This window comes from Leucoraja erinacea, chromosome 20 (genome assembly GCF_028641065.1).
Source record: "Leucoraja erinacea ecotype New England chromosome 20, Leri_hhj_1, whole genome shotgun sequence".
NCBI classification, from domain to species: domain Eukaryota; kingdom Metazoa; phylum Chordata; class Chondrichthyes; order Rajiformes; family Rajidae; genus Leucoraja; species Leucoraja erinaceus.
Window position 1 is genome coordinate 8,103,904 of NC_073396.1, and position 19,729 is coordinate 8,123,632.

The 19,729-nt window shown below is 45.6% G+C and overlaps 1 protein-coding gene across 2 annotated transcripts in view; it reads right to left on the reverse strand.

The window, feature by feature from the left end:
• Positions 1-426: 426 nt before the first annotated feature.
• The window catches only part of metrn (meteorin, glial cell differentiation regulator), a 63,034-nt gene continuing 43,731 nt past the window's right edge, over positions 427-19,729 (reverse strand). Inside the window, exon 4 of one of the 2 annotated variants that reach the window (XM_055651152.1) lies at positions 427-759. In XM_055651152.1, coding sequence (XP_055507127.1) covers positions 578-759 — 182 coding nt within the window. In that variant the 3' untranslated portion in view covers positions 427-577. Of the gene's footprint in view, positions 760-7,053; positions 7,322-19,729 lie in introns of those variants that run through there. The other variant, XM_055651151.1, reaches the window with a different exon arrangement.

The window sequence follows — 19,729 nt, forward strand, 5'->3', positions numbered from 1 at the left end:
ACGATTGCTTGGGTCCTTGAACGGAGTCGAGGGGGGAGGTAAAGGGACAAGTGTTGCATCTCTTGCGGTTGCAAGGGAAAGTGCCCGGGGAGGGGGTGGTACGAGAGGGAAGGGAAGAATTGACAAGGGAGTTATGGAGGGAGCGGTCTTTGCAGAAGGCAGATATGGGGGGAGATGGGAAGATGTGGTGAGTGGTGGGGTCACGTTGGAGGTGGCGAAACTGACGGAGGATTACTTTTTGTATGTGACGGCTGGTGGGGTGAAAGGTGAGGACTAGGGGGACTCGGCCCTTGTTGCGAGTGGGGGGATGGGGAGAGAGAGCAGTGTTGCGGGGTATGGAAGAGACCCTGGTGCGAGCCTCATTTGCGATTGTAATCATGTGTTGTCTTTCCGCGAACTGGTAGGCGCGCAACAAAAAAGTTTTTCACTGTACCCCGGTACACGTGACAATAAACTAACGTGAACTCTGAAGAGTGACGTTGTCTCCACTACAGAGGCGTGTATTGCTTCATTTACTATGAATGAATATATGATACTTTATTGTTGCATGTGCCATGTCACAGTGAAAATCTCTGCTTTACACACCATGCACAAGGTATGCAAAGAGTCGCCACGTAAAGGGCGCCAACATGGATACAAAGTGTTCAATGGTCCCTCTGTGGTCTTTCAATGTCCCCCCCCCCCCCCTCCTCATGCCGGGTCCCTCTGTGTTCTCTTGGTGGTGCCCCAATGCCGGGTCCCTCTGCCTTCTGAGTGCTGCTGAAATAGAGACAAAGCATAGACCACATTAATTTAACCAAGTGAAGTGATGGCTGCAACGGGCCTTTTATGCCCAGCTGCAGCTTGGACTAGCGCCAAAAATGGCGACCATTGCATATGGACTCAGTGCGCAGTTTCCATGCATAGGATACCTAATCAAGGATTGTCTTTATGCGTGGCAATAATCGCACTGATCCACATGATAAAATGTATATTTGTTACACGTGACAATAAATAGAATCGTTGAATCATTGTATTACTCCAGCAGGTTGCCCCGTAACTACACTAGAAAGGACTTTCAGGCGAATTCGCTGAAGTAATCCAAATCAGTATTGGTCAGTGCTGGAACATTAGATTAGAACAACACAAAGGACATTCAGCGCTGGAGTAACTCAGCAGGTCAGGCAGCATCTCTGGAGAACATGGGTAGGCGAAGTATCAGCTCAAGACCCTTCTGCTGTAAGGTCACCTGGCCACATATCTAAAGAAGGGCCTGCTTTCGCTTTTTGACCGTCTGAAGAAGGGTCCCGACCCATAAAGGTCGCCCATCCCTTTTCTCCAGAGATGCTGCCTGTCCTGACCCACTGAGTCACTCCAGCACTTTGCGCCAATGTTTGATATAACCCAGCACCTGCAGTTCTTTGTTTCCACATCCTCGCTCTGGCTCATCTGCCCAAAAAAACATGTTGAGATTGTTTGGGAGGCGACTTGGATGTTAAGTGACCAAGATTATTTTAACTGCCTCTCGGGATAGTTTCTACCCAGTGGAAACGTTAAATCCAGGGATGTTAGCGCACCTGTTCACTGCACAGTTGTGGCCTGGCTCCCTGCATCCGGCCTGCTCTGTTTTTGTTTCAGATTTCTAACATCTGCAGCCTATTGCCTCATGTGCACCACAACAAGCCTTTCATCTCAGCAGAGTATATAATGGTACAGTGTACCACAAAGTCCACTCACATTCTCCACCCCCTGCTTATTTCCCAGCCGTGACTCGCAGATCACCTTCACCAGGCAGCTGTGGATGTTGGATTTATTTTCATTTTCACAGTGTTGCTGTTTTTGCGACCAAGATTTATCATGATCAGATTTCGGCCTCCTGCTAAACGTCTAATGGGATTTCTCCTTTGTATTTTTTCCAGTCACTTTAGTTTTTAGTTGAGTTCAGAGATACATAACGCGGAAACAGGCCCTTCGGCCCACTGAGTCCGCACCGACCAGCAACGCTACCGCTGCGCCACCGTGCCGCCCGAATAAACCTAATAAATATCACCTCTGACCAGGAATGAACAGGATCAACTCAACCCCTTAACACCAATCCCCTGATCAAATAACACAATCATTTTCATTCTGACACTCATTCAAATAGAGCATTGGTATTGATTTTGCATTTATGGCCTGATTCAGTTCCTATTGTACAGTCATTATTCGCCCCACCTTGTCAGCACTGACCAACATGTCCCATCGACACTAGTCCCAACTGTTTGCGTTTGACTCATATCCCTTAAACCTATCCTATCCGATACACACTAGGGATAATTTACAATTTTACCAAGCCGATTAGACTACACACACGTACGTCCTTGGAGAATGGGAGGAGACTGGAATTCCCAGAGGAAACACACGCAGGTCACGGGGAGAGCATACAAACTCCGTACAGACAGCACCCATAGTCAGGATGGAACCCGGGTCTCTGGCACTGTAAGGCAGCAACTCTACAGCTGCACCACCGTGCCGGGCAAATTTTGGGCACGTATAAACCTTCAGCTGACATTTCCATTCTAACCTCGTTCTAACCCAATACAATTATCTATTGGGTGGAAACTTGGCTACCACTCGAACAGTCCTTTACATCTTGGGACATCCTGGTTTAAGGTTGAGGTGTGATTGGTGGGGGGGGGGGTGAAAGATTTAAGGGGAACCTGAAGAGTAACTTTTTTACACAAATGGTGATGGGTGTATGGAACAAGCTTAGTTGAGGCAGGTGCTATCACAACGTAGACAAAACATTTAGACAGGGACATGGATAGTACAGGTTTGGAGGGATATGGGCCAAGCGCAGGCAGGTGGGACTAGTGTATGTTGGTCGGCGTGGGCAAGTTGGGCTGAAGAGCCCGTTCCCACACAGTACTAGTTCCAGTTTCAGTTTTGTTTATTGTCACATGTACCGAGGTTTTAGCTGCCTGCTAACCAGTCAGCGGAAAGACAATACATGATTACAATGTATCCATTTACAGTGTATGGATACTCTATGACTCTATCCTGTTTCAAAAGGTATGGAATAAATTCAAGTTTGTTCTCTCTCTTTCTTTCTGACTAACAATAGCATCCGGAGAGCATGTTTCTGCAGTCACTGTGGGGCCTCTGTTATTTTTGTTTGCAGGTGCCTGCACTTTCTTCTCTCCCCTAAATGCCCCTCTTGCTGGATGTTACCATCCATGGGCGTACACCACCGCACAACAAACCATGAAACAGGTATAAAAGTAGAATTTTCCTCTGCGCTACTCCTCAACATCATAGGTTCTAGGAGATGAACTAGGCCATTCGGCCCATCAAGTCTACACCGCCATTCAATCATGGCTGACCTATCTTCCCTTTCAACCACATTCTCCTGCCTTCTCCCCACAAAGCCCGGCTGGAGTTTAGAAGGGTGAGGGAGGACCTCATTGAAACCTACGGGTTAATGAAAGACCTAGATAGAGTGGACATTGGACAGAATGCCGTATGCAGCAATGGGAGAGTTTAGCACCAGAGGGCACAGCCTCAGAATAAAAGGACATACTTTCAAAATTGAGTTTTGGAGGAATTTCTTTTAGCCAGGGGGTGGTGAATCTGTGGAACGCATTGCCACAGACGGCTGTGGAGGCAGAAGACATTGGATACTTTTAAGGCAGAGATTCATAGGATCTTGATTAGGGAGAGTGCCAAAGGTTACGGGGAGAAGGCAGGAGAATGGGGTTGAGAAGGAAAAATAGATTAGCCATAATCGAATGGTGGAGCAGACTCGATAGGCTGAATGGCCTAATTCTGCTCTGAAGAAGGGTTTTGGCCTGAAACTTTGCCTATTTCCTTCGCTCTATGATGCTGCCGCAACAACTGAGTTTCTCCACATTTAAATCAAAAAGACCCATCCAGCTACACCAATCACCTAGCCAGCATCTTCCCCCTCCCCCTGTTTTGCTCTGCTATACACGGGCCAACTTTCCTGCTACTTTTCAGTTCTGTTGAAGGGTCTCTTTTGCATCAACTTTTGTCTACCTTCGATTTTCCAGCATCTGCAGTTCCTTCTTAAATAATTCTACTCCTATGTCTTGTGGTATTATAGCCCTAACAGCATAAACTAAGTATGGTCTTTGTACCTCAACAGAATATGCTGAAATACTGTGGAAAAATATTTTGTTATATTCTAGTCTTTCTTAGTTCCGTGAGTCATAAGGCGATGAAATAGTGAACACAGCGCTATTGTTAAGTGCAGGTGTAAAGTTACTGAAGTGTGCTCGAAGAACTTCAAAACACGAAATGTTTTCTTGGACTCCTGTAGTTCCACTAGAAGCCCATTGACGCCTCATGAGGTTTTCAAGAGAAAATAAATAATTTCAAACCTTGTTTAGTTCAGTTTAAAGTTTCGAGATACAGCGTGGAAACAGACCGAGTCCACGCCGACCACCGATCACCCATACACTAGTTCTATCCGATACACTAGGGACAATTTACAGGAGCCAATTAACCTACAGAGTACGGAGGTTGTACGTTCTCCCTGGGACTGCGTGGGTTTTCTCCAGGTGCTTCGGCTTCCTCACGCACTCCAAAGACGTATAAAGTTTGTAGGTTAATTGGCATTGGTAGCAAAAAAAAAAAAATTGTCCCTAGTGTTTAGGATAGTGCTAGTGTACGGGGTGGTCGCTGGTCAGCACGGACTCGGTAGGGCCGAAGGGTCTGTTACCGCGCTGTCTCTTTAAACTAAACTAAATTTGTTTTTAGAATTTACAAAATGATTTCGAGAAGTAAAAAACTCCCTGTAATGTATTATCCAAAGTGATTTGGTGTTTCATTCGAATTTTTCTTTTGAAGAACTTTTCACCAGCAGTCCAACTTGATTGCTAAGTAGAGAAGTCTGTCCTGTGAATAATTAATAATGTAGGATAGTGCTAGTGTACGGGGTGATCGCTGGTAGGCGCAGACTCGATGGGCTGAAGGGCCAGTTACTGCGCTGTATCTCTCTAAAGTCTAAAGGCAATCAACCAGTCAAAGGTTGAATCATACCCCAATAGGCTTTGGTATGAAAGATGTGAATGCTTCTTGCTAGAAAAGTCTAGTTTAAAATGTCTCCGGAGGAACACGGAAAATGGAAATGTCTTCTCACACCTATTTTTCTACTGAAATTAATTCCTTGTTATTTCTCAACAAACTGGTTTCCTGCAAAACTTTCTGCAGCTATTCCTGGCTTTACCCTGGGAAAGGATAATAGGATAGACACAAAAAGTTGGAGTAACTCAATGGGTCAGACAGCATCTCTGGAGAAAAGGATATCTTTCACTCATTTGTTCTACACCTCGCTATATCACCGTCTATATCTCTGGTTTCCCTTTCCACTGACCATTAGTCTGAAGAAGGACCTCGACCCAAAACGTCACCTAGTCCTTTTCTCCAGAGACGCTGTCTGACCCGCTGAGTTACTCCGGCTTTTTGTGTTCATCTTTGGTTCAGACTACAGGTCTGCACTTTCCTCCTACACAAGAAAAAAATCAGACTTGAGTTTGGCTGCTAAAATATAACCAGTGCTGCTGTTGAAAAGGTGATTGATGAAACAGCTGCATTAATATTATGTCTGATGTTGGCTCTGGATCCTGTAACTCAGTCTATCATCAAGGCTGATTTAAGGAGGGATCACATCACCCTTAATGTGAGCAACTGCATAATTGAAATAAGATTATACTTTTGTCCTTTCCCTTGCATTTTTACAAGGAATTAAAATACAATTTAGCTCACTTTACCAGAGAGTTGCTGTACTGGGGGGGGGGGAGGTGGTTATTGTTAGGCAATGTTCGAGAAAATAAATTGATATTGTAGAAACAAAGAACTGCAGATGCTGGCTAATACGCGAAAGGGTTCAAAGTGCCGGAGTAGCTCCGCAGGTCAGGCAACATCTCTGGAGAAGACAAAATGTGTAGGAAGGAACTGCAGATGCTGGTTTACACTGAAGATAGACACAAAATGCTGGAGAAACACAGATGCTGCCTGAACCGCTGAGTTACTCCAGCTTTTTGTTTCCACAGCATCTCTGGAGAACATGGATCAGTGACGTTTTGGGTCGAGACCCTTCCTCAGACTCGATAACTTGACAACTTTGCAGAATAACTCGATTTGTTGCACATACATGCGTTATAGGAGCAGAGAATTAGGCCATTCGGCCCATCAAGTCTACTCCGCCATTCAATCATGGCTGATCTATCTCTCCCTCTCAACCCCATTCTCCTGCCTTCTCCCCGTAAACCCCGACACCCGTACTAATCAAGAATTTGTCAATCTCCGCCTTAAAAATGTCCATTGCCTTGTCCTCCGCTACTGTCTGTGGCGATGAACTCCACAGATTCACCACCCTCTGACTAAAGAAATTCCCCCTCATATTCTTTTCAAAGGTACGTTCTTTTATTCTGAGGCTATGGCCTCTGGCCCTAGGCGAAAGGGGGAGGGGAGTGTTAGTAACAGTTACTTAAAATTAAAAAATTCAACATTTTCTTCTGACTTCCTGAAGTAAACTATCTACCAGCATTGCCGTTAAATAGAAGATACTGTAGACACAAAAAGCTGGAGTAACCCAAGGGTCAGACAGCATCTCTGGAGAAAAGGAATGGGTGACGTTTCCGGGTCGAGACCCTTCTTCAGACTGAGCATCAGTGGAGAGGGAACCTCGAGGTAGAACTTCTTCAAAGTAGGCATAGCTTGAGGAGATTCCACAGTGGAGCAGCCAAAATGTGTTGGAAGGAACTGCAGATGCTGGTTTACATCGAAGGTAGACACAAAATGCTCAAAGTCCATTTCAAACATTTAGTCTCCTTGGAAACTCCTTGGAGATGCTTTGTTCCATGTGGTAAATGTCATTAGTGAGGACTGGCTGCCTAAACTCCTTCTAATGTTTATGCCATGTTACTAGCATGTTGGATTTCACATCTCCACTCAATATTCTGGAAGGTCACCAATTGCAGATGGATAATGGTTCAATTTTTCAATCTCAGAGATGAAATTAGTTTTACTTTAGTTTTTAGTTTGGAGATGCATCAAATAAACAGGCCCTTCGGCCCACCGAGTCCGCGCCGACCAGCGATCCCCGCACACTAACGCTATCCCACTCACACTAGAGATGATTCACAATTATACCAAACCAATTGGCCTACAAACCTGTACGTCTTTGGAGTGTTGGAGGAAACCGGAGATCCCTGCGAAATCCCACGCAGGTCACGGGGAGAACGTACAAACTCCATACAGACAGCGCCATTAGTCAGGATGGAACCCGGGTCTCTGGCCCTGTAAGGCAGCAACTCTACCGCTGCGCCACCGTGCCGTCCTATTGATATAAACTAATCTAAATAAACAACATAGGAGCATATTCAGCCCAGCAAAATTGTAAAAACGCTGTGAAAGGCATAATTAGTGAGTCTACTTCCATACATTTCAAATATTTAATTCCTTTAAAAAAAAAATTGATTAAAGTTTCAGCTGAATTTGCTTCCACTGCAGTCATTTCAGTCTAAAGAATGGTCCCGACCCAAAACGTCACCTGTACCTCTTCTCCAGAGATGCTGCCTGACCCGCTGAGTTAGTCCGCCACTTTGTGTCTATCTTCATTTGAGTATATTCAATCAGGATTCGAGTATAGGAGCAGAGAGGTTCTACTGCAGTTGTACAGGGTCTTGGTGAGACCACACCTGGAGTATTGCGCACAGTTTTGGTCTCCAAATCTGAGGAAGGACATTATTGCCATAGAGGGAGTGCAGAGAAGGTTCACCAGACCGATTCCTGGGATGTCAGGACTGTCTTATGAAGAAAGACTGGATAGACTTGGTTTGTACTCTCTAGAATTTAGGAGATTGAGAGGGGATCTTATAGAAACTTACAAAATTCTTAAGGGGTTGGACAGGCTAGATGCAGGAAGATTGTTCCCGATGTTGGGGAAGTCCAGAACAAGGGGTCACAGTTTAAGGGTAAGGGGGAAATCTTTTAGGACCGAGATGAGGAAAACATTTTTCACACAGAGAGTGGTCAATCTCTGGAATTCTCTGCCACAGAGGGTAGTCGAGGCCAGTTCATTCGCTATATTTAAGAGGGAGTTAGATGTGGCCCTTGTGGCTAAGGGGATCAGAGGGTATGGAGAGAAGGCAGGTACAGGATACTGAGTTGGATGATCAGCCATGATCATATTGAATGGCGGTGCAGGCTCGAAGGGCCGAATGGCCTACTCCTGCACCTAATTTCTATGTTTCTATGTTTCTATGAGAGAAGGCAGGTATAGGATACTGAGTTGGATGATCAGCCATGATCATATTGAATGGCAGTGCAGGCTCGAATGGCCGAATGGCCTACTCCTGCACCTATTTTCTATGTTTCTATGTTTCAAGATCTAACGGGATATTGGCTAAATGCAGGCAAATGGGACTAGTTTGGCTGAGCATTTTGCTTGGCATGGGCAAATTTGGCCGAAGAGCCTGTTTCCGTGCTGTGTGATCCTGTGAATCTAATGAATACAAAATACTCCACAACACTACTTGACAGATGCAGTAGAAAAGATGTCCGTGGAGAGCATGCCAAGAATTTCTCCTTTGGCCAATTATCTGGCCATTATCACATTCCTGTGTGTGGGAGTTTGGCCGTGTGTTTCTTCCATTACAAACACTTTAATTCAACTTCAGTGATTGTAGACTGCTTCGGGACTGAATAAAGTCATGTACGGTGCTAGTTAATAAAAAGTATTTCTGATTTTAGGGTCATGTCCTTTGTTTCACAATCCCCACCAGTGAAGAAAAAATACTTCTCATTATCCATTTTGTAAATTCCTTTCAAATTCCAAAAAAAACATCAATAATATTGCCCTATACACTTCTATGGCCTCGGAACCTTGCGCCAATTTTATGTAATCTATCCTTCAAATCTGATGCTGGGATTTAAAGTGAAATACTCGGCAGGTCAAGCAGCATTCCGACACCTCACCATTTTATTTCAGATTTCCAACATCTGCAGCTATTTGACGTTTGCTTACAGGGCGGCACAGAGGCGCCACTGCTCAAGCTGCTGCATAAACAGCGCCAGAGACCCGGGTTCGATCCTGACCTCGGGTGCTATCTGTGTGGAGTTTGCACATCCTCCCTGCGATCGCGCGGGTTTCCTTCGGGGGGGCTCCGGTGTTTTCACACATCCCCGAGTACCAGAGGGCACAGGTTTAAGGTGAAGGGGGAAAAGATTTTACAGGGACCTGAGGAGTAACTTTTTCACGCAAAGGGTGGTGGGTGCATGGAACAAGCTGCCAGAGGAGGTAGTTGAGGCTGGGGACTATCGCAACGTTTAAGAAGCAATTAGATGCGTGAATAGGACAGGTTTGGAGGGATATGGGCCAAACGCAGGCAGTTGGGACTAGTGTAGATGGGGCATGTTGGTCGGTGTGGGCAAGTTGGGTCTGTTTCCCCACTGTATGACTCTGTGACTCTATCCCAAATATGTGCAGGTTTGAAGATGAATAGGCCTTTGTAAATTAGCCCTTGTGTGTGGATGAGAGAGTGGACAACATGGAACTAGTGTGAAAGGGTGATCAATGGTCTGAGTGCACTTGGTGGGTCAAAGGTCTGTTTCCATGCTGTATCTCTGAACTCAATTAAACATGGGCCCCTGCGATGGTTCAGATTAGCCTGCTCCAAACCCATTTGAACATCAATCAATTCTTTCACAGGTATGTCATCCCAAAAGATGCCCTTGTTATCGTCACTGACTCTTTGTACCACTCACCAAACCCCTCCTTGCACCGTTTACAATCTAGCCCTTATTATTCTTTTGCAGCTGTCCACTATATTTACGTAACCTGTGAGATAGAACCATTGAACCATTGAAATGAAGTCAGCATCAATCTGGATGCACGATGCAAGGTCACCTGGAATTATCTTGAGATCTTGTCTGACGTGCATCTTATTTTTTCCATTCCTCAAAAATGTCAAACAAAAGTGCTGGAACAAAATTTCAGTTTGTCATATTTATATAATCAGTGAAGAATCGGCCCAATGGAGCGACCAAATTGCCTCATCCACCTCCTCACTCCCCACCGCCCACCTTGACTGAGTTTGGATATTTTTTCTCATGCATTCTAATAACTGTAGCAATTTATACAACTTTCACACGAGCGCATTTAGAACAGCACTGGGATCGTATAAAAGAAGAGAATCCACTGAGGAGTTGATCGTGACTCCAATGAAGAGTGTGTGTTCGGTATCTTTAGCAGGGAATCAAGTGGGCGAAGATTAGCACTGAGAGAGGGAATAATATCGGTTTCTACTGGGAGAGCATGTAATGGGTTTCATCAGCCTGAAGAAGGGTCTCGACCAGAAACGTCACCCATTCCTTCTCTCCAGAGATGCTGCCTGTCCTGCTGAGGTACTCCAGCATTTTGTGTTTATTTTCAGTTTAAACCAGCATCTGCAGTTCCTTCCTACACTAATCAATCCTAACTGGATATTAGCTGCTGTCAGACCTGCCTTGGCCCCAACCAGCTACTGTTTTTACAAGTTCTGTCTGATTTTGTTGGGGTTTTTTTGCTCTTTAGTCATTCTATACAATATGAGCAGAATTATTGCAGCCTTGAGGCAGCACCGTGACACAGCGGTGGCGTTGCTGCCTTACAGCGCCAGGAACCCAGGTCCGATCCTGACTGCGGGTGCTGTCTGCATGGAGTTTGTACCTTATCCCTGCGTGGGTTTTCTCCGGGTGCTCCGGTTTGCTCCCACACTCCAAAGACATGCAGGTTTGTAGATTAATTGGCATCGGTTAAATTGTCCCTGGTGTGGCAGATAGAGTTAGTTGGTGATCGTGGCTGGCGCTGACCCGATGGGCCGAAGGGCCTGTTTCCGTGCTATATCTCTAAACTCTAAAGTCTATATGTGCACAGTGACGTGGACACACTTTTTCTCACAGAGAGTTGTGAGTCTGTGGAATTCTCTGCCTCAGAGGGCGGTGGAGGCCGGTTCTCTGGATGCTTTCAAGAGAGAGCTAGATAGGGCTCTTAAAGATAGCGGAGTCAGGGGATATGGGGAGAAGGCAGGAATGGGGTACTAATTGGGAATGATCAGCCATGATCACATTGAATGGCGGTGCTGGCTCGAAGGGCCGAATGGCCTACTCCTGCACTATTGTCTATTGTCTATATTAATTTGCAGTAAATGCCTGAATTAGCAGTTCCTGCGTACAACATCTATTTAGAACATAGAACAGGAAGAGTACAACACAGGAACAGGGTCTTTAGCCCACGATGATGTGCAGAATGCCAAGATAAACTAATCTCATCCGCCTACACGTATCCATATGCCAACCACAAGCCTCTTAAACATCATTACTGTATCTGCTTCCACCATCAAATCTAGCAGCTTGTTTCAGGCATTTACCACCCTCTGTATAAAATCTTTTACACATCTTTAAACTGCATACACGTACACGTGACAATAAACTAAACTAAACTAAACTAAAATTACTAGGACACAAACTGGTTTAGTTTAGTTTAGAGATACAATGTCAAAACAGGCCCCTCAGCCCACTGAGTCCACGTGAACTGATGATCACCGATACACTATCCTCTGCACTGGAGTCAATTTTACTGAAGCTAATTAACCTACAAACCTGCACATCTTTGGAATGTGTGTGGAAACCGGAGCACCCGTAGAAAACCCACAGGTCACAGGGTGAACCATGCGAACTCCACATAGACAGCACCCATTGTCAGGATCGAACCCGGGACTCCGGCGCTGTGAGGCAGCAACTCTACCGCTGCGCCACCGTGCCTCATCATCATTTGTCAAGTGTCAATTTGGATGTTCATTCTCGTCACCGTGAAAGTATTCCGCTGCGCCACTCATGACTGCCCTTTCGTGGTACAAAAACAGGCCCTTCGGGTCTCTGGCGCCAGCAACCACCGTCCACGCTGGCCCTTCGGCCCACGCCGGCCACCGAGCGCCCGTACAGTACGTGCGGGGGGGGGGGGGGGGGGGGGAGAATTTTCAACCGAGGAACCTGCACGTCTTCGGAATGTGGGCGGAGGCCGGATCACCCGGAGCAAACATTAAACAGGACCTTCGGAAACTGGGGGTGAAAATTAAACGCCACGCCGTGTTTGGCTTTCGAAAATGTGAGGTTTATGGTCTAATCACAAGAATGCAGCCAGGCGGATTCGGACGTGAAATCTGCCATCTATGACAAATGTTTGTAGAACTTTTGACAGAAGTTATAGCGCCACGTCATTCCGAGGAGTAAGTTTCAGCGCTCCTACTCGAGGGCTGAAACCCAATACGCCTGGAAAATGCACTTCTGCACCGCTGGCTACACAAAACAAATCACTGTTCTGTTAAATCAACAAGTTAAGAGGTATGATAAAGGGGGCTACAGATAAAGCTCCGTACAGTTTCTAATAAATTTATCAAATGAGACATCTGCGGCAGTGGAAAACAAAAACGCACCATTACTTGGCAGCTCGCCCTTTCTATCATATCGTGGGAAATACTTCAGGACTGTAAATCTTCCTTAAGGCTGCACACAGGGTTTGTTTTATGGACCGGGGGAAAGCACCAGCAGGTACTGAGGCCCGTTTGTGTGTTGGGAGAGACAGCGCGCTATTTAACATCCTCCAGCAACTGAGTCAATACAGTCACTCCCCCCCCCCCCCCCCCCCCCCCCCCCCCCCCCCCCCCCCCCCCCCCTCCCCCCCCACTGCCGACAGTCAGTCACTGTACTTCAAAATAATTAAGTTTCACTGGGCAAAAAAGGGAATCTATCTTTAGAATTTCTTTCAATTAATGGAGCATGTTAGAAACATCTGTTCGGGAGGAAAGCCAACGAGCTTTCCAGAGGATACAGTGGATCGGGAGGGGATGACTTGGTTTAGAGATACAGCGTGGAAACAGGCCCTTCGGCCCACCGAGTCCGTGCCGACCAGCGATCACCCCGCACACTAGTCCTATGTTATCCCAGTTTCGCATCCTGTACACACCGGGGGCAGTTTATCGAAGGCAATTAACCTACACACACTGGGGGCAATTTACAATTTTACCAAAGGCAATCAACTTACAACCCTACACGTCTTTGGAGTGTGGGAGGAAACCGGAGCACCCGGAGAAAACCCACGCAGGTCACTCATAATCATAATCAGACTTTATTAGCCAAGTATGTTTTGCAACTAATGAGGAATTTGATTTGCCATACAGTCATACTAATCAAAAGCAACAAAACACACAAAATACATTTTAACATGAACATCCACCACATTGACTCCTCCACATTCCTCACTGTGATGGAAGGCAAAACATTTTTCAATCTCTCCCTTCTTTGTCCTCCAGCAGTTGGGGGCCTCTAACCTTCCGTTGACGGGACGATCTTAATCCTGTAGCCGGCGGTGTAGATAGCTCCTGCATCGGGGGGGGGGGGAATCTCAGCTCCCCCGCGCCGGGCGATCTACCCCGGGTCAGGGCTAGTCGACGTCGTGCAGCATCCGGAGCTTCCCGACTCAGTCTCTCCCGAGACTGCGAGCCCTTGGTGTTAAAGTTGGAGCGTCGATCCCAGGCAAGGAATCGGCTCTGATGGTAAGTCCACGCACCGCGGTGGGGCTCAATATCCGTCCCGAGCAAGACCTCCAGCTCCACGATGTTAGGCCGCAGAGCTACCGGAGATACGATCCGGAAAGCAATCGCATCTCCGTCAAGGTAAGGGGTTGAGGAAACGTTTCCCCCGCCCACCCCCCACATAAAACAAACCGGAGAACATTCACTAACTTTTAAAACACACTAAAACTAACAAAAAAAAGACAAAAAGCACAGACAGACAGACACGGGGAGAACGTACAAACTTTGAACAGATAGCACCTGCAGTCAAGATCGAACCAGAGTCTCTGGCGCGGTTCGGCAGCAATTTTACCGCTGCGCCACCGTGCCAACACAGTTTAGTTGTATGCAAAACGATTCAGTCATTGAGACCATGAAGCTACAATGAATGTTATTTTAGTTCATTATACCAGCGTGCTACAGTTTGTCCACAATGGTCATGAATTCTACCGAATGTTGATATTGATGTTGATAGGGACACATTGCTATAGCGAGCTCAGTTTAATCTCAAACAATCAGTAATACACAGTGACAACCAGGAAAGCATTGTTGCCAAATTGCTAAATGGAAGCAGGATACTCTAGATCCAATTGACTGAAATGCTTCAGAAAAGGAGGATTGATAATGGTAGACAGTTGCATCTTCCATGGCGATCTGTCATTTACTTCTATCTCCAACTATCTCTTTACCGCACTCATCTCTCCTTTAGTTTAGTTTAGTTTAGTTTAGAGATACCGCGTGGAAATAGGCCCTTCGTCCCACCGAGTCCGCACCGACCAGCGATCCCCATACACACAGCACTATCCTACACACATTAGCGACAATTTACAGTTTTTACCGAGGCCAAATTAACGTACAAACCTGTATGTCTTTGGAGTGTGGGAGGAAACCGGAGCACCCGGACTTTGCTGGCTTAAAAATACCCCTGTCCCACTTAGGAAACCTGAACGGAAACCTCTGGAGACTTTACGCCCCACCCAAGGTTTCCGTGCGGTTCCCGGAGGTTGCAGGTGGTTGCCGGAGGTTGTAGGTAGTGGAAGCAGGTAGGGAGACTGACAAAAACCTCCGGGAACCACACGGAAACCACACGGAAACCTTGGGTGGGACGCAAAGTCTCCAGAGGTTTCCGCTCAGGTTTCCTAAGTGGGACAGGGGCATTTAACCTTGCACTAAACGTCATTCCCTTATTGTGTATCTGTGCACTGTAATTGGCTCGATTGTAATCATGTGTTGTCTTTCCGCTGATCGGATGCCAGCTTTTCACTGTACCTCGGTACACGTGACAAGAAACTAAACGGAAATTGCTCTCCTTCCACTCCCACACCCAGCTTAAGGTTTAAGTCGCAGTCCATGCAGCAAGACAGCTGAGATCAGATAACTCAGCACCAGCTCAGGACTGAACATAGAGGCCTTCTGGTCGGGATGGCATGGTGCCACTTTGGCAGGGCATTTCCCTGATGGACCAGCCCAACGCCATTTTTTCCTTTCATCACAGGCAATCAATTGACGAGCAGATACTTTGTTCTCACTGGGATACTGTTTCAGCCGAGCAAGCGGGGATGGTGAATTTTAAGGAACACAAAGTGGAGCAAGATTTTCTTTCTAAACTTGAGAAATATAAACTCTCTGAACCAGATATTCCGATGTGAGTGAGGTTACTATCTGAAACAAAAAAATGAAATTATAACAACATAGTCGACTGCGGGTTTGTGAGCAGTCTGACTGGGTGAAGTCAACATTCTTGAATCGCTGTTAAAAGCACTCGCTGTGGAAGTTGATAGGAGCCCGGGTCCCGATCCGATGATCTCATTTCATTTTTTGTGTCAGATCCATAAATGGAATAACAATGAATCAGTTACCACTCTGTGAGGAGATCTCTCCTCTCCCTCACCAATTTGGCATGAGATTCAAGGTTTCTGACACAGTACACTCAACTCACACGTTACCGGGAAATAGAGGTCTCATGCACTTTGACATTTGAGAACATGGGGACTTCACCGTGTGATGTGGAGACTTCTGACATTACAAGGCTTAGCTGTGTTTATTGGATCAGAAACATTGAAATAGCTGAGATTCAAGTTTAAGTTCCAGCTGGTTATTTTAAGATTTGTCCGACTTCACTTTTGAGCAGCAATTTTGCAGCTAAATCGAGCAGTAATTTCTATTTAGCTTAGAGATACAGCATGGAAATATGCCCTTCGGCCCAACCAACGATGCTAACACTATCCTACGCATACTAGGACCAATTTACAATTTTACTAAAGCCAATTAACCTACAAACCTGTACGTCTTTGGAGTGTGGGAAGAAACTGGAACACCCGGTGAAAACCCACGCAGGCCACGGGGAGAATGCGCAAACTCCGTGCAGACAGCACCCGTAGTCAGGATTGAACCCAGGTCTCTGGAGCTGTGAGGCAGTAACTCCTCCGCTGCGCCACCCCTTGTTGTTTCATTTCTTTACCTAGTTCTACTTTTGGTGCCATAAAGCAGCTCTAAACTGTTCCCAATTAAATTCAATGATGCAAAAGGTGTTAAATGCTGTTCTCCAGTGTCTGCTGGAAAAAAACTTGAATGTATCAGATCATCACTTTTTTCCCCACTAATAGAATTAATTTAATGATAGGAAGAAGACTGCATTTATATAGTGCCTTTTGCAACAGTGTAGAAACAATGTTCAAATTAATTAATTGATTAATACTTTATTGCCACATGTGATGAGTCACAGTGAATTTCTTTCCTTCGCATTCCCAAGGTATGCAAAGAGTCACCACATAAAGGGCACCGACAGAGTTGCAATGTTTTTTTGGGCTGCAATGCTTTTGCTTTCATTGTGGGTTCTGAGTTGGCTGTAGAGTCCTCTGCTGGATCCTCAGCCAGTGTTGTTCCTCAAAGATGCTGCCTGACCCAGCAGTACTCCAGCACTTTGTGTCTTTTTTTGTAGGCCAATATCTACAGTTCTTTGTTCCAGTTCCTCTACTTCCTCTACTAACACATTGATTCCTTAATACCTAAAAGGTTATTGATTTTTCTTGAATATATTCAGCAACTGAGCCTCTACATCCTTATTTGGTCGAGAATCCCAACGATTCAATCTGCTCCGGGTGATGCATTTCTCTAATTATCTTTACTGGGTCTAATTGGCCCCTGTAAATTATAAATTATCCCTAGTGTGTAGGATAGTGCTAGTGTACAGGGTCGTTGCTGGTCGGTGCAGACTTGGTGGGCTGAAGGACCTATTTCCATGCTGTATCTCTAAAGGCTAAAGTCTGAAGTCTAAAGTAAAATAAAGATTACTGTACATAAGTGCTTGAAGGTTTTCACAGCCTCAGTGTTGGCTGTTGGACCCTCTGAAGGATCCTCAGCCAATGTTGGTGCCAATGTGACATGGAGGATGGATAGGCAGTGTGGAATACTATGAACCTCCTCCACTATTTTAGACTACGGACTTTTGAGAAACTGGGCGATTGGCCCACAAAGTCCGTGCTGACCAGCGATCACCCCCCCGTCCATTAACACTAGTGAATATTTACTATTTTTACCGAAACCAATTGACCTCATAAGTCATAGCATTCATTCTGCTCTGGATGAGGCGTTTCTCAAAATGTCTTTCCTGAATGGCTGGGCCCTTACTTTGAGGCTGTGACCTCTGCGTCTAAACACGTCATCCAGAGGAGTCATCACTCTCTGAATCATCCTGTGAGAGTTCTCCACCCCACACTGAAGGAAGATATTAAAGGAGAAAATGTGAGCCTTCAACTGACACACAGTCAGAGAACCAGTTGTCTGAAAATTCCTTCCAATTATCTAATTGAGATTGTTTCCCTGTCCCATGGACTAATTGCAAGGCATTTGTGGAATTCAGTCCGACAGCCATTCCAAAGAAGAGATAGTGTACAGTACGATTTTGAACAGAGTATTTCAGCACGGTGGCGCAGCGGTGGAGTTACTGCCTTACAGCACCAGAGACCCAGGGTCAATCCTGATTACGGGTGTCTCTGAGCAGAGTTTCTACCTTCTCCCTGTGACCATGTGGGTTTTCTCCGGGTGCTCCGGATTCTTCCCACATTCCAAAGACGTGCAGGTTTGTAGGTTAATTGGCTTTTGTAAAATTGTAAATTGTTCCTAGTACTTTTTGTTTTTTGTTTTTAGTTTAGTTTTAGAGATACAGCGGGAAACAGGCCCTTCGGCCCACCGGGTCCGCACCGACCAACGATCCCTGTACATTAGCACTATCCTACACATACGACACACGCTAGGGACTATTTTGTTTTTAGGGTTACCAAGCCAAGTAACCTACAAATATATGTGTACGTCTTTGGAGTTTTGGAGGAAATCAAAGATCTCGGAGAAAACCCACGCAGGTCATGGGGAGAAAGTACAAACTCCGTACAGCCAAGCACCCGAAGTCGGGATTGAACCCGGATCTCCAGCACTGCATTTGCTGTAAGGCAGCAACTTTACCCCTGCGCCACCATGCCACCGTTGTGTAGGATAGTGTTAGTGTACAGGGATTGCTGGTCGGCGCAGGTTCGGTGGGCCAAAGGACCTGTTTCCACGCTGTATCTCTAAAGACTGAAGTCTAAAGTCTAATGTAAAATCTAAAGTAAAGATGACTGTACATAGCTGCTTGAAGGTTATCAGTCTCAGTGGGCTGAGAGACATGTGTCTATGTTGTACAACTCCAGGACTCTCTATGTCTCTATGAAATGTTCATCTGGAAAGATTGATCAAAACAATTTAATGTTAAAAAAACACACATTAAAATCTATTGTTGTATCCTCATTGCATAACATAATTTAGGAAATTTAGGAAGTGTGTGAAGAAGGGTCTCGGCCCGAAACGTCACTCATTCCTGCGCTCTAGAGATGCTCACTGTCCCGCTGAGTTACTCCAGCATTTTGTGTCTACATTTGATTTAAAACAGCATCTGCAGTTCTTTCCTACACAATTTACTAAATGGCAGTGGTCATAAATATATAATAGAGGTGATTATGCACAATAATATTTATATTGCCGAAAAATGTTATTGTTTAATAGTTTTTCCAGATTGGGGACTAACTTTTTAGAATCCGTCTTGGACATTTGAGTTGTTGCCAAACTACTTGCTTTAGTGAAAGAAATGTGGGAACTATTTGGGAATCTCAGCAGAAACATTTTTACACCCGAGAGCGAGTGTTTATAATGTGTAGTTTGGGTCTTCCCGCTGGCTTGGAGATCTGAACAAACTCCGCTGGGGATCTGAACAAAACTCAGTCTGAAGAAGGGTCTCGACCCGAAAAGTCACCCATCCCTTCTCTCCAGCCATGCTGCCTGTCCCGCTGAGTTACTCCTAGCTTTTTGTGTCTAACTCAATAATTAAACTCTACACTGGAGCACAAGAAATCAGATGCAACGATGAAATCTAACAATAAATGTCCTTCAAAATTAATTTAATTACATTTTTGAATCTTTTTTTTTTCAAATTACAGAGAACAAGGTAGCGCAGTTATGCAGCAGCTGATAGAGTTGTTGCCTGACAGCGCCAGAGACCCAGGTTCAAATCTGACCTTGGTTGCTGTCTGTGTGGAGTTTGCACATTCTCCCTGTGACCACATAGGTTTCCTTTCGGTGCCTTGGTTCCTTCCTACATCCCAAAGATGCACAGGTCTGTCAGTTAATTGGCCTCTGTAAAATTACCCCTGATGTGCAGGGAGCTGGTGTGAAAGTGGGATAGCACAGAATTAGTGTGAATGGGTGATCGATGGGCGGAGTGGACTTGGTGGGCCGAAGTGCCCTTTTCCATGCTGTATCTCTGAACGAAACTAAACATTACAAAGCCAGGAGATGTATAAGAAAGAACTGCAGATGCTAGTGTCAGTCGAGACCCAGCTTCAGGCTTATTGTGGTAATTAATATGCAAATCATTTGTGTCACTTTTTTAACCGAAGCCCCTGTGAAACGACATGGGGTCTTTCTATAGCAATGCATGTTTAGCCAGTAGAAATTACATTGCAATATTTCAGCCCCTTGAGGTATTACAGGCATATAGTTTTTAGGTTTAGAGATGCAGCGTGGAAACAGTCCCTTCGGCCCATCGAGTCCTCACCAACCAGCGATCTCCCGCATGCTAGTTCTATCCTACATGCTAGGGACAA